General features: G+C 35.9%; 1 protein-coding gene across 2 annotated transcripts; it reads right to left on the reverse strand.

The window, feature by feature from the left end:
* Nucleotides 1–931: 931 nt before the first annotated feature.
* Nucleotides 932–15,907, reverse strand: LOC117282778 (DNA primase small subunit). 2 transcript variants are annotated; one of them, XM_033753815.1, is made up of 8 exons: nt 15,244–15,459; nt 13,130–13,286; nt 12,153–12,328; nt 9,738–9,936; nt 5,854–6,064; nt 4,842–5,047; nt 3,503–3,681; nt 932–1,690 (listed from the first exon to the last, which is right to left on the reverse strand). In XM_033753815.1, the coding sequence occupies exons 1-8, from the start codon at nt 15,335–15,337 to the stop codon at nt 1,671–1,673; spliced, it is 1,242 nt and encodes a 413-aa protein (XP_033609706.1). In that variant the 5' UTR covers nt 15,338–15,459; the 3' UTR covers nt 932–1,670. The 2 variants fall into 2 exon arrangements, with proteins under 2 accessions (XP_033609706.1, XP_033609705.1); XM_033753814.1 differs by lacking the exon at nt 15,244–15,459 and adding an exon at nt 15,502–15,907 and having other exon boundaries at nt 933–1,690.
* Nucleotides 15,908–16,045: the final 138 nt, after the last annotated feature.

Consider the following 16,045-nt stretch of genomic DNA (forward strand, 5'->3'; position numbering starts at 1 on the left):
TTCTGAGACATCAATTTTATGAGTTTATGACATAGCAGTGGCTTAGAAAGTGGGGCAGGACAGTAACGGCATCTCTGGCGGCTTAGAAAGAAAAATAATGTGCCCTCTCACAAACAAATCTATTATATTTAGCGACAGAGGCTAGAGATACAAAACAAAATTTACTTGAAGAACATAGATTTCTGTCTCATGAATCAAATATCTTCAGTTTGATCAATGAATGTCAATTATTAAAAAACGTGAGATAACCAAAATTGATGTAAAATGTGAAAAAATGATGAAAAATGATGTAAAAACTTGTAAAAATGACCTAAAACTTAAAAACTTATGACAAAAATGCACAATAAAATTCACATTTTTATAACGAGACGTTCATAATCGGGGCTTTAGTACTTAAAAGCAACGTTTACTACATAAAGAAAAAAAGATGACATGTCATCAAAATCTGGGCCCTGATGATAACAAATATCACAAGTTTCTGGTTTTGGGTGTGAATCTCCAGAAATCAAGTTTTATCTCCAAACTCAGTGGGTTTCAATCTGAGTAGTAGAATCTCCAGAGTTGCATGAATCTTATGTTTCATTGGCTGACTATATATGAGGGAGTCAGTAAATAGGTCACAAATGGATATAGAATCTAAAACATGTGATATTTGACCCTAGAAATATATTTATATATATATAAATATACAGCTACAGTAATATAAAAAGTTAATCTATCCCTGTAACAGGCCATCAAGGCTCCCATATTTTCTTGACAATCAGCTCACAAATGGTGGTGAGGTTGTCAGCCTTATACGCTTGCTGCCCTCTACCCTCAGGAAGATTCCTGGTACTCATTTCTCCTACACACTGAGTTGCCTGACCCCAAGGCCATAGTGCAGCTGGAAGGATTAGGTAAATTGTAAAATTCAATGACCTCATTGGGAATCAAACCCATGACCCTCCTAGTTGTAGAATAGTGCCTCAACCAACTACACTATTATGTGCCCACTTACAGTAATATACAAAGGTTAAAAAAGAAATTCAATTGATGGTGTTTCTGTATTTTCTTTAATCAGTAAAAAATTTTAATTACAAATACATAAATATCATACAATGGTCACATATTATTCAGCAGAAGTGACAATTTAAAATTACAACTGTACAACACAAGCAGTTTATGTATGCATTGTAAATATTTATATAGATATTAACTAATTTTAGTGGGATGTTTAAATAAGAAAGGAAATATGTTTGCTGACATAACTGAAAGACAAAACACACGCAAGTCTCTTCAGTCAACAGAATTATGTAATATTTTGCCTAAAACAAATATGTAGTAATGTAGTCAGCAGATGGGGTGAACTCTCACTCATAGGGTTATAGGAGAGGAATGGCAGCCATAAGGACATGGTGCAGGGTGCACTAAAAACACAGTACCTACAGTAATTCATCTAACATTAATGAGCAGAGCTCTGGGTCCACGATTTCTGTTAAGTGAATACCTCCCATACTGTACCAAGCTGCATTACATAGAAAGATAAAGAGATTGCTCATGAAAACTGGTGTCTTCTTATCATCTTCCTTCAGGCTTATGTCTCATAACCATACAAGCCAGAAACAGATTTCCAGTTTGAAATCATCACATTATTCTCTTATTTCTCCCTCTGTGTTCAGTGATGGTTATACCTAAAACTGCATTTTCATATCTATTTTGTGAGGGAATAAAAAACATTATTAGTAAATCACTATATTCCTGCATGGTAAATAGCAGATTTACACAAACTCCTGAGTTCAACTGTGTCTAACCAGACAACTGAATTGTTCTCTTATGCAATAATCATTTACTGACAACAGGGATGTTGATCAACACAAATTTTCATATTAACATACATATCAGTACAAAATCACATAGCAAAGACCAGAAGATTGTAGTAGATATATAAAATTCCCAACATTATTCCTTTCAGTACATTAGGCTTATTTTGAGCCCATTTGTATATCTGATTTATGGGTTTATGGCATAAATGAGAAAAATCCATTTATGTGCTCAATAAAAGTGGAATTTATGAGTCAACTGTCTGAAAACATTCTTGGAAGTTTGTCATGTCAAATAAAAAATCTGTTAAGTTTGGTACTGATACTTGGTTGCAGACAGATGAACAGACATGACCTCCACATGAACTGTTGTGGTGCTTCATTAATGTTTGAAAATTTACATGATTTATATAATTAAATCTGTAACAGAAGAGATAAATGTGGACTTCATGGGAAAAGAGGAAAAATAAATTATTACATTCTAATTTAAACCATGAATAAAGGAAATGAGTTTCTTGGAACTGTTTGTTGTCTCTGGACTCCGGGCAAATGAAGGCAAAAAAAAAAAAAACTATAATTCTACACATCTTAGGTTTAATACTGATTATACAATCTAAAAATTTTGGTCTTTAAATATTTGCATTAAATAATTTATCCACGACCTGCTTAAACAGATGTAGGCAGATGCTCTGAAACCCCAATTTAAAATTTCTCTGGGGAGCAGCCGAAAATGGAAAAATTATTAAAGTTGAATGTGATGTGATAACACGGTATATATGTGTTCACTTACAGACTCCATCATGCAGTTCCTCGATGGACATTGAGACAAAAACATTCTTTGATAAAATTTTGGCCAAAGCAAAATTTTTGCAGAAAACTTGATTAAAGTTTAATGCAATGTGGTAATACTGTAAAAATATTTGTGATTACAAACTCCACCATCTAATTCACTTATAAACACTGAGACAAAAATTGCCCTTGAGTATATTTCAACCAATGATTAAGTTTCACATACTTTGTTACTATAATGCATTTAAGTTTAACAGATTTCTTATAAAAATAAGCAATGTTGAAAATTTTATGAAGGGTAAAAATACAGCATTTAATTTTTCTCCTTAACTTTCTTAGCTAAAAGTAGGGGTGTACAAATTATGCAAGTAAATATGGTATCTTATGGCCATGGAACATAAGGGGCAGTGATGAGAGGAGACTGACATAGTACAAATATATTTCGGGAGGAGGACTGCAAGATACATGCTTCCGATTCATAAAACAAATGAAAGAACCACAGATTTCGCAAACAGAATTTACAGAAGACAGCAAAATTTGAAAGCATGTGTTGACAGGATTACAAAAAAGATCTTACGATATCCACCATTAAGAAGACTTCTACAATAATGGAAGGATACTGTTTTATAATATCAGTAACAGGTCCCAATAGCCTTTATGCTGGAAAGGATAATGATTCATCGTTAATGATTACTGGGAATCTCCACTGAACCTGTTGTCATTATATTAATGACAATCACTGCAACAGAAATAGATTCAATGTTCATTTGAAGCAGCTACAGATGCTTATTTCTTTCATTTCCACTTACCTTACTACACTTTTTCCTCTTACATCTGGTCCTTGATGGAAATGACTTGAGTCCTAAATTATTCAAACATAAAACTAGAATGAACTATTTGACTTTTAGACTTACCGCTAGCTTCCAGTCGTGTCCCTTTCCAGGTCTGCTCCAATTTGCGAACAAATTCATCAAATACAACAATGCCCTTCAACATACTAGTTTTCTTATAATCCTTCATTCGATGTTTGGTATCCTCAGCTGACATCTCTTTAGTTTTTGCATCAAATTCACTTACTTCTTCTATCAGCTGGCTGTAAGTGTCAATAACATATATAAGTAAATGGTAAGTGTTGATGAGCAATTACATACCAAAACAAGTGTGCAAAAAAAGAAAGGTCATTTCTGGCCATTTACTTACATCAATATATTCATAAGACTTTCTACAGTTACATTTAGGAGATGTTTCAACAGCAAATTCTTCTACACCATTCAGATGTGTAACTCAATAGGACAGAGTACTTCTTGAGGTGCTAACACTACTCTGGGCCAAATGGAAACAGCCCACACTCACATACAATTTCTCTAACATCCATTTTAATATTATTCTTGCATCTACACCTAATTCTCCAAAGACATATATTCATTACAGCTCCTCTAATCAAAATTTTGTGTACATTTCTCATTACTCCCATGGGTGCTACATGACCTTCATTTGATTTACATAACATCTGGTGAAGGCACAAATTACGAAACTCCTCATTATGTAGTTTTCTCCAGTCTCATCTCATTTCCTCCTTCTTTGATCCAAACATTCTCCTCAGCATGGTGTTCTGATGTTCTCAGACTATATTCTACCTTCAGAGCAGGGAAGCAAGTTTCATACCCATACAAAACAACAGGTGAAGTTATAGTTCACAGTAGTTTAATCTTTACACTTTTAGATACCAGACGACATTAAGAAACTGACAATGCAGATGAATATCACTGCTATGATGTTCTCATTATAAGTCATATTCATTCCATCACAGTTGCACTATAAATATAAAAGGAATCTAAATAACTGATATAATCCATATTTTGTCCTCACTTAATCCTGAAGAAAGCTTACCCAGGTTTCTGACAAAATATTTCTATGTTTAAATATAGGTAAAGGTTATGTGACATGTTCACAAAGGACCATTTTGTTAAATTATAAATCATGGAGCCAAGTTCTTCATTACAAAATTTTGAAAGCATATAAATGTATGTGTCATGAAATTAAGAAAATCAGTCTTAATACCATTATTTTTTTAGGTTATTTCATGCATTCATTCTCAATCCCAAAAACCTTTGGTACAAGATCCACCAAGTTCAAATATTACAGATGGACACTAACCCTATAAATTAACACCATACATTTGTTTTATTTTTTTGTTAATTTATTTTAAACAATGCTGGTGATGATAAGATTATGTGTATTAGTTAAACTTACCGTATTGTGGGAACAGTGGTGGGATTGAACTTCTCAGCTGCTCGAGGATTGAAAGGTATGCACACTTTTCCTGTCTTAGGATGCACACAAAATGGAGATTTGAGTAAATGGTTAAGTCCTTTGGTGACATTGATATCAAGTCGAGGGTATGCATATTGCAACATTATTTCTTCTAATAAGAACTGACGACGACGTTTCAGTTGTCCCTGCAGAGGAATGAGTAAATGGATCATCCATCAGCATGAAGGACCAAGGACAAAACATCTGAACCCATTGATCATTGACATTACAGCAACAACCTTGTTAAATAACCAACTCGTCAATAAATTGTGGTTTATAACCTCTGAGTTTATTTCACTTAAATCTGGAATACAGATAGCATAACAGTACAAACCTATAAAGTCATGAATTTCAGTTGCTATCTCTTTTCAAAATGAGAGAGTAGAGTGAAATTAAGTTCTTATTTAATAAAAAAAGGATCACAATTTTAACATGGGTGGGGGTAAGCCTAGGATGACAAAATATGTCCATATCAAGTAAGTAATACCCTATCATGGGCATGCCATAGCTCAAGTGGGATTTGTGGTGGACAAAGTGGTGCTGGGTCAGGTTTTCTCCGAGAACTTTGGTTTCCCCTGCCAATCTTCATTCCACCAATTGCTCCACAATCACCCATGCCCATCATCTGGGGCTGGTACAATAGGCCAGAAGTGGCCGCAGTATGAGGGACTTAATCCCACCCCACTAGCAATAAAAGAAAAATACCCTATCATTCTATCTATGATTAGAATGGATTATAGTTGGTTAAATGCAGAGAATTCTATACTCCAAGCTTGAAGTGACTTCTTGGTCATTCCGGGCCATATCAAATTAAATACCACAAAAAACACACACATACAATAGAGAACAGGAGCTGAGGTATGGAAGAGAATGCCACCAAACTTGGATATATGATTTATTTTTATGAAGAGCTAAGATGCAGTATTACTAATACAAATTATGTTCTAGGTACCTTGTCTCTGAGCTCTCTGACATGTCTCAACACTGCTTCCCACCGTTCCTTTGATGTGGAATGTTTCTGCAGTTCCTTCTCCAAGTCCTGTCTCAATGGTTCATCAGGAATCAAACTCAGAAACTTCTGCACTGTTGCCGCTGTACCCAATATATCTTGTTCCTCTACACACATACTTACAAACTGTTTTTCTATTATATCCTTTGCCCGTCTGTGTAAGACAGAAAATTTACAGTTGGACATAAAATAAAACTTTCATGCAAAACTTTGATAGGAATATGAAAGAGAAGTCATAATTAACCCTTACCTGTAACACTGGGCATTTAAATTGGCTGGCATACCATTCAAAAGAATGATTAATTTTTTGATCGATAGAAATGAAATCTAGCAAAAAGATAACACTAAACTCTAACCTTTCAATTTCCCTAAAACAGAATTACAGTACTTATTTGGCTAGAATGGCCAAAATTCATACTGTAGCATGCAGAGTCATTACTATGTGGCAACCGCAAGATAGGAAACTATACCAGACCTGTTTCTATGCAATGGCTTGGTAAACATGTTCCTGCAGCAAAGAAACAATGCACAACAATAGAGCTACTACTGGAAACAGGGTGTTTCTACGTGGTCCATGCCAAAGGGTAATCTTGAAGCCAATTGGAATGAACAAGTTAGTTCTGTAAGGGAGTCTGTGAACAGGACTTGAGTGCTGAAGCTGAAGAATCTCCACCATTAAAATCTGTTCCCAGGAAATACCTAGTGAAGACACTGCAGACTGGAGAGAACTTGGCATGTGGTGATTTGAAAAGTGTGGAAATCAGCAGAAGTGTTACAGATATTTGTAGTTATGATCTGTAAGTGGTCAATAAATCCAATATCCAATCCAAACCCCTGTCAATAGTCATCCCTACATGTGGTGATATTCTGACATGATATTTTAATGTTCAAAATACATTATAATCTTGACAAAGCAATTTTTTTTATTGTAGTGGGTATTACCAGTCTCCAGGCTTCTGATGCAAAGTGTACTGCAGATAAATCATCCGGCTTCATCTGTGTAGCATCTTGGAGCAGTCCCCCATCTATCAGAGCTACAATCTTCTGAATCTACTGTTTTCCATAATGACGCTTGAATGATTTCCAAATCTGAAGGCTGTAGCTGGTGGGTACAGTTAGCTGGAAGAAATATATCTTCAATGTTGCTGAGAAATGTGGTATTCTTTGGTTTGGCTGTAAACTAATCAGTGAAAAGCAAGATTTTGCCATTTCTAGTATGCAGATTTCTATCTAGCTGTGTGACACAATCTCCATCCAACAATTTGTATTAGCTTCATATTCTGCAGGTGGTCTCTTGACATTCTTGAAGCAATATGGACTTCCATATTTTCCAGTTACAAGAGGTGATAGTTTATCACTATCATCAGCATTGCATCAGCAGAGCAATATATTATCCAATCACCAATATGGTTTCAGGTATGATTCATCCACAGAACTTCCTTCATATAATTTCATTAATGAAATATTAAAGGCCGTGAATAATAAAATACCAGTTGGAGGCATTTTTTTGTCACCTAAATAAAGCCTCTGATTGTGTTAATCATGATGTTCCATTATCTAAATTGAAGTTTTATGGAATAGTAGGAAAAGCTAATGCATTACTGGAATCCTACCTCCACGGTAGACATCAAAGAGTTGTAACTAATAAGAAGTGCACTCATTCAAGTTGGGGTAAGATTGTCAGTGGTGTTCCCCAGGGATCAATCTTAGGTCCCTTATTGTTTCTGTTATACATTAATGATCTGCCAAATATTATACAGAGTAAATCAATACCTATTTTTTTGCGGATGATACCAGTATTATTGTTAAGAACTCTAATCGTATTGAGTATGAAAATGAACTAAATTTAATATTAAAAAATACTGTCACATGTTGGGTGTATAATGCGACAAATAACTTCATGCCGTAGTTGATATAGCAAATTTATTTCACACTTGCTCTTACAATCGCACCATTTACAGTTTCACAACTGCTGCTATCTGCAGTATTACAATTACTTGGCCTGCGAATGCTATACTACAACTGACTGGTTGACTGACTCCCTGGCTAACTCGTAACTAACTGTGAATAGTGTTCGCTGCTCATTATTTAGCCTCGGCACGGACAAGATAGAAAACAGTTATGTGATAGGCACCACTGTTGCATAATGTCGTGTTTACTGACTGCCTAGGAACAGTCTGGAAAAATGTGAAGTTGAGGAAACATCAAATTGATTAAAGATTAACAATACTGTTCAGAGCATTTGGCCGAGATCAAGAAAAAAGTGCGTAAATTTGGAAGAAATGTAAAAGCTGGAATCATAAAACTGATGCTTCGCTGTATTTGTTAACAGTTTTGGTTAAATGTTTTATGAAAATGGAATTACCTAAGGAAAACATATACACTTAGTTCTGAAACCCATTTAACCTTTAAACGACTAAAGACAACGTATGTCGTCTTTAAAANGACATATTACTTGAACAAAGAACCTACTCAAATGTTCAACCACAAACACAAAAAAAAAAATCTTTAATGAATGCAAGATGCATAAGAAGCACAGGAAGATGCCTTCCCCGTTACATTTTGGATCTAATAACCTTCAGTTGAAACAAGAGCAGGGCTCATTGACAAACAACTTTGCATGGCAAAAGTGCATGTGACGCTTCAGGGAAAAAGGTAAAACGAATGGCAGCTAGGACAAGCTTGCAGTATCCCTGCGCTGAATCTAAGACAACTGTTCAATTGTGCACAAACCAACATATAAAACATGAACACTGAGTTTGTTACTAAGTGGAATTCACAGAAAAGGAGAAAAGCTTTCATGCAGAAGAAAGTCAACAACCAAACCAATATATGGAACTCTTAAGCTTCATCCTTCTCTGCTAATACCAAAAAGTATGTCAGCAGAGTCTGAAGAATTCTGTATTACTCAGCTAAAATACTGTTAGACCTTGGAGATGGGGAGAGAGATGGTCCCTGCAACAATGATAATTTTTAATTGATATGGCTCATAATATCATATTTTATTAACACAAGTTAGTAATTACTATGTTTACAAGTATGAATAATTGATAATATTACCACCATGTCTGTTGATGTAATTTTCTTTGATTCAGAAATAAAAGAGATACACATAATCTCCCTATTATTGTATGTTCATTTATGCACCATGTGCCAAGAATGCATAAAAAGTCATACTGTCATGTGTATTAAAGACTATAGATGGGGTTTGGATTGGTGAATAGATTTATTGACCATTTACAGGTTGTAACTACCAAACTACAAATCACTTCATGCTAAGTTTTCTCATTCTACTTTCACAAGTCTTTACTTGGTAACCTCTCTCCACAATGACTCTTCCTCTGCAGTGTTTTGACTAGACGTTTCCTGGTAACGAATCTTAGCACTGGAGATTCTTCTTCTTCTGTTGCCCCTGGTTAACACTCCACAGCTGAACTCTCAACTGCAACTGCACTCATTCGCTGAACAGAACACAGTCGGTCGAGTCATTTAGCCTTGGAGTGGTCCCACTGAGAACACATCACCTTTTCTACTGTTGTGTGATGTCACCATGCATGTGTATGCAGCTGGTGCAACATAGCAACAGCTGTATGCATGATGTATCATGACATGTCCCTTATTGTTGCATGCAAGTACTACTTAGCAATGGCTGATGTTTAAAGAGTCACCTCTTAGCAACAGGTCTATAAGCCACAATGTTTTATAAATACAAATGAAATTGCAAGAGGTGAAAATAAGTACATCCAAAATTATTCTAAAGCAGAATGTTATGGAGTACTGGGTACTGTTTATGCATGATGAATGTAGACACAAAAATTAACGCTTACTTGATTGATGTGTGCAGTTTGTCTCCTGGCAAAGTAACTTTCTTTGACTGGGTTTCTCCACCAGTAAGAAGCTGCAAGTACTCTGCTACGACTGATCGTGCTGCAGTATCCAACTTGCGAGCTTCATCATCACATACCCAACAATGTATACCTCGACGTCCAGAAAATACCCACAGCAAGTGTTCAAATCCAAAATCCTCTGGAGGTAAAATGTTCATATGCATGAAGGTGACAAAATGGCAACAAAAAACAGAAGACATGCAAATTATCCAACACTGCATGAGATCTGAGTTTCTCATATTTAGATTACAGCCTTCTGGAAGGCAATAACATGTAATCTGATAGATAGACATCAAAGTTATGGATGAAAATACTGTCTTCATCTTTATGGTAGAGGAGGTGGGAAGACAACAGGCAGCAGGTTCCTTTGAAACATCAGTACCATCTATGAATCTACATGGTGTCACATTCCAGAAAACAAATCTTAACGACCTCAATCATTTATTATCAGAAAATGTGAGAATTTCTATTTTCAAAGCACTCTTATTATATGGTTTTCTTCTGACTTTCAGTTATGGGAATATACAGAGAATTCATATGCATATGGGATGTTAATAGGGACGGTTGTGATAGAACTCACTATTTCAAGAGTTATTTCCAAACTTCAGTCTGGACTAGGTTTCTTCATTCATATGCCTTGCATCACGTTGTGTACGTCACTACTAGATAAATATGTCCATCCATCACAACAATTTCAATAAATAACGGCTAGACTTAAATTGTCGATAAAATCTGTTTTAATAAGGTGTTATTTTGCTACATCTTTCAGCCATTTACAACCCCCATCAGGTGTTTACAAACAACAAAATGTGTCTACATTCATCACTAGACTGTATGTCACAATGGATTCATTCCTAACAGTCTTGTCATGTGAAAGTTTTACAGAGAATCAGTGTTTAAATATATTAAAATACTTGTCTAGACTAGTAGTTTATTTAAGATTGTTATTTTTCTAAGTCATCTTATTATATACAGAGGGTTTTTGAGGTGGAATGGTTCATGTATACATAAAATGTTCATGTCACGTGAGGATAAATTATAGGTGACGATTGCCCCGTGCCATCTTGTCTTGGTGGTTCGTGCTTTTTGACATTCTGTTGTAGGCTTGCTGGTTGTGTTCTTATTTCTTGCTCTATGTTATTATTATTATTATTAATTTCATCCATAGCTGTAGAATTACAATTGGACATGTCAAATATCAACAACCTCACATCAAAAATAATATACGTAAAAAATAACATAACATTCACACAGTGATTCATCATTATAATACAGCAGTACATTTCAAAATACATTTTTAACTTAATTTAAGAATAATAAATACTCCAAAAAAGGCATAAAAGTATACAGCCAGATTTACCAAGAAGCAGTCCATGTCAACAATAATTAAAAAATTCTTGAAGAGAATAGAAGACATTACACAACATATAATTCTTAAGTCTCTTCTTAAAAACATTAAAATTTATTACATTCTTCAATTCAGTTGGAAGGCCATTAAATATTTTGGCCCCTGCGCAAGGATGATGCAAAATCGTGAAGTGTTCCGCATTTTTAGAGGATATTTTTAGTTGAAGGAGAAAGCTCTAGATCGCATTAAGTGGAGGAACTGTTTTGGAAGAGACTGTGGACCTGACCTGTCGTCTTGACAGATTACTGATGAATGAATACTAATCACCCCTCTTTTTCTACGCTCAATATTACAAAATTATACATACAAATTGTGTTTAGTGAGCTTTTCTGCATTAAAGTTTTGTTAATGGTGCTGCTTCCTGGTTTCTGTTTGATGTGTAATTTTGTTGCTTCTACTAACGTGGTGTTGTATCTGATTATGTTGTTGGGAATAGAATTTTTTACTTTTACATGACAAGACTATTAGCAATGGATCCATTGCAACATACAGTCTAGTAATGAAGATACACATATTTTGTTGTTTATAAATGCCTGAGGATGATCATAAATGACCGAAACATGCAGCAAAATAATATCTTAATAAAACAATTTGAGTCTATCACGTATTTATCAAAATTACTGTGATCGACAGATATATTTACACAGCAGTGGGCTAAGTTTCTTTCACCCATGCCAGTTCATACAGTATATTACATTATTAATAATGTATCTATCTAAGAAATTCAGAGAGAGCACAAGAAAAGTGTTATTTAAAGCACCGGGGCTACTATATGTACTACGCAGTTTAGTCATACAGGATATTTATGGATTTAATTTGATTCTCAGAATGAAACAGCATTAACTGATTGGTCTTTGTAAGAGATATAGCGCGTATTCTGTGAGGAAGAAACTGAACTTTATATGATTACCAGGCTTAAAATGGTTAAAGAAGTTTTTATACCACACCTCTCAATGCTGTATCCAATACTTTGCAAGCAATGGCCATAAAACGCCAGCATTTAACACAGACATTAGCCCCACTGCAACATGAGCGAATGTCATCATAATCAGTCATGTCAATATCAAATACCAGTTCCTTCTCAAGAGGATGAAACGAAGGCAGTGTTCTATGTTCCTTTGGCCTGAAAGAATATCCAGTATTAGTATATGTTTGTTCATGCAGTAAAATGATTACAATCTGAAACAAGCAACAATACACATATTATTTATTTCTCCAGTTTTCATAAATTAGGCACTCTGACCTGCTTTGATAGGATTAATTACAAAGCAATACATTTTGAAGATATTATGTGGACTTGCTGGATGCAGGATCAGCCCACCACAAATTATATAATGCAGAGAAATTTCATTCAAGTGCCAACAGGCAGTTTTTTGAGCAGCAAAAGTGAAGGAAGCTCTTGCACTATGGGCCAGCATACTCATACATCCTGAATCAGAATTTTGCATGCAACAGTTCTTTAATGTTTGGTGATAATAGTTGATTTTCTATAACTGAAATTATTTTCAATAATTTCAACTGTCTTAAGTATGTAACATTACAGAAATTGACTATATTTATGTCTTCAGATATCTGGTTACTAACAGATTTTTTTTTATTTTATTTGTGATATTAGCAGCAGTGGTTCAAATGAAACTGGGAACATCCTGAATATTAGAACTACTTGCAGTATCCCAACCTCTAGACTGTCTAAAAATGTATGAAATCTGTCTGCATAAAGTCACTTTTCAGAAAAATATGGTGGACATAGATACATGTTGCTGACTTACAGATTTATTTACAGTATTACTAGACCATTCTAATTTACATTGCAACTGGTTATTGTATAGACACATGTTACAGAAAAATCAGCACAATACACATATGTATGTTTTACATCAATAAAAACACATAGTGTTCTATACTTCAGATATAACCAAGTTACCTATGAGAATAAACAGCTCCAATGTCAATCTTGTATGGGTTTCGTTTATGTATCTCTGCCTCCAGTTCCTCCTGGTTAGCAAAGGACTGATATCTAATATAAATGTCATCAGCCAGTGTGAAGGAAAACTCACGATGGTCAAAGTAGTGACTTCTCACTGACAATAAAATCAAACCACAATTATAGTGATAGAAAAGATAAATAATATATCTACTGTCTCAGAATTGTTCATAATCAATATGTGTACTTGTTACATACCAAATTAACACATAAAAGGGTTATCTTCAACCTAAAGCCTTCATATTTCAATGAAATTTTACTAGTTTGTAGATTCTATAGCAGTGTATCAGTCTTCATCTTCAGTTAAGGCATGCACATTCGAATATCATACCAATGACAACTTCGTATTATGACATACTATCAGTACCTCTAAGCCTTTTGCTGTTCATATGATTCTGTTAAGTAAAAGAAAGCCTGTCCATAAAAAATGACTAATTCCCATTCCCATCCAAAAATGAACACACATTTGCTGGTTCAGTGCCACCCTTGACCCATGTGACTGAACTCCCACTTAATATCTTACTTGGCCGCGCCACAGCTCAAGCGGTTAGTCGCTGGCTTCCCACCGCAGCGGCCCAGGTTCGATCCCAGGTCTGGTCAAGTGGGATTTGTGGTGGACAAAGTGGCACTGGGGCAGGTTTTCTCAGAGTACCTCAGTTTCCCCTGCCAATCTTCATTCCACCAATCTCCCCATAATCACCCTCACCTATCATCTGGGGCTGGTACAATAGGCCAGAAGTGGCCGCAGTACAAGGGACTTTGCCTCACCCCACTAGCAATAAGAAAAAATAATATCTTACTTTGCTATTTCTCTTGCTACATTTTTCAATGAACCTGACCTGCAGAGCCTCACGAAATTCCTATCCCAAATCTTATGTCTCTTTTCCACTTCTTACGTAGTGCCAAGTAATCTGTTTGAGACCAACTCCCAAGATGGAGGACCATCCAATGTTGGACATCTAAGACTGCTTATTCAGTATATTTGTAACTCCTCTACATATCTGGATGTCACTTCTTCCATCCACAAGCTGAGAATGTGCCATGATATAGAATGAATGCACTCATTTTGAGGACATAACAGAGTAAAAATGCATAAAAGATGAGATTATATTATGAAATAGGGCATAAACTGAACTGGATCAGAATCAGGGCCAGTGGCAGGTTTTGGAACATGCAATGTTGAAACTTCAGGTTTTATCATGAGTTTGTCAGTTTGTTAAAATATAATTATAGTTTTAAGTTACAGTCCATGAGATCAAAATGTATATGTATATTTAACAACAATCTGTCAGGAGTTGAGGAGAGGAGGATTTCTAGGCAACTCATCTGCTGGCAAATTCATATAACTGAAATGGGGAGCTTATGTCCAGAAGATATCTGAGTCTTATGTCAATCTTTATAATAAATAATTTATGAGGTACATTTTATAATGCAGAAATGCTGCTAATATAGAAGCACTGAAAAAAAAAATATAAATGTGGCCTACTATTTTAGTGGAAGTCACCTCATTGTGTGCAGAGGCCACTGAGTAAACTCGATGTTGTGGACATTTTTTATCACTTTTAGGTGACCACTTTTTACTTTCACACTGTGGTTCATCGACAGTCAATTGTATGTTGTCATGGAAAACGATGGTTTCTCCTCCACGGCATTTGTCTATCTCACCAAACTATTTGTGAGCCAGGATAGCGTAGTCAGTAGAGCGACTGGCTATTGGCTGGACGACCAAAGGGTCAGAGTTTGAGTCCCAGTAGGGTCAGGAATTTTTCCTTCTCTGTGTTGTCTAGGCCAGCGCTGGGGTCCACCCAACCTCCCATCCAATGTATAATGGGTGCCTTTTCACCAGAGGTAAAGTGGCCGGGGCGTGAAGCTGATCACTCACCTCCAGCTAGTGCTAAGGTCAAGAAAACGTAATCTATACATCCACTCCCCCATACGCCTCCATGGCGCAGTGCTTAATTAGTTAAACACAGAGACAAATTTACATTTTTACCCAATCTATTCAATGTTTCCACTAGCTTTGCAAGAGCACAGAACCAATAAAACAAACTTACATGCTTTCAAGGCGGTGACTATGAAGAGCACCATCTTCTGGAATGTAATGCCGAGTAGCATGGTAATGTTCACCAGTCTTTCGCAGGAACGCATTGTTTCCAACTTCAGTCGAAGTAATCGGCAAAAAGAAAAAAAAACAAGCGAAGCGCTTCCTGCTGGTTACTTCGACCCCGAAGATGGAGACAGTATGTTCCTCTGAAACCTTGTAAACTTTCACAAATGTGAACACAACAGTCTCGATGGTATAATATACCTACCATTTCCGTAACTCAGCCATCTATAATAAGGACCAAATGGAAAAAGCCTCTTATAATACACAGCCAGAAGATCTGGCAGGGTTTCTGGATTGAAATCGCAATCTTTCATTATTCCGGATTACGATTAAACTGTATTTCTTAATTAACCTTATAATGTCTTCCACACCACACACGTTTCAAGCGCCAACCAATGTTGCCAACAAAGATTACATTTACACAGCAGGGGGACGTGAATAAACGGTATCTACTGATTGGTGCGAAACACTTTCGCTGCAGAGGCAGTATCACATGTCACCACTATTGGCGGGAAATGTGGACGACGACCAATTAAGCACTAACATGAAGCTGTATTAGGCCTATTAGGCTGTATTAGGAAGTGGTTGGATAGATTCACATTTTCTTGACCAGTGGGATAGGTGGAAGGAGAAAAATGCAGAACTGCCATCTCTACGCATCCTACATGAACTACATTGTCTGGAAATGTTTGGATTCGATCATAATACACCTATCGCAATTAATCGAATCGCATAAGTGTGAACCCATC

The sequence above is a fragment of the Cryptotermes secundus genome, unplaced genomic scaffold (assembly GCF_002891405.2).
Source record: "Cryptotermes secundus unplaced genomic scaffold, Csec_1.0 scaffold681, whole genome shotgun sequence".
NCBI lineage: Eukaryota > Metazoa > Arthropoda > Insecta > Blattodea > Kalotermitidae > Cryptotermes > Cryptotermes secundus.

Coding starts and splice junctions, on each gene's coding strand:
- LOC117282778 (XM_033753814.1), bottom strand. CDS start 15,610: ATGAAAGATTGCGATTTCAATCCAGAAACCCTGCCAGATCTTCTGGCT. Junction 13,287..15,501: donor ATGGCTGAGTTACGGAAATG/GTAGGTATATTA, acceptor TTTTATTGTCAG/TGAGAAGTCACTACTTTGAC. Junction 3,682..4,841: donor ACCACTGTTCCCACAATACG/GTAAGTTTAACT, acceptor TGACACTTACAG/CCAGCTGATAGAAGAAGTAA.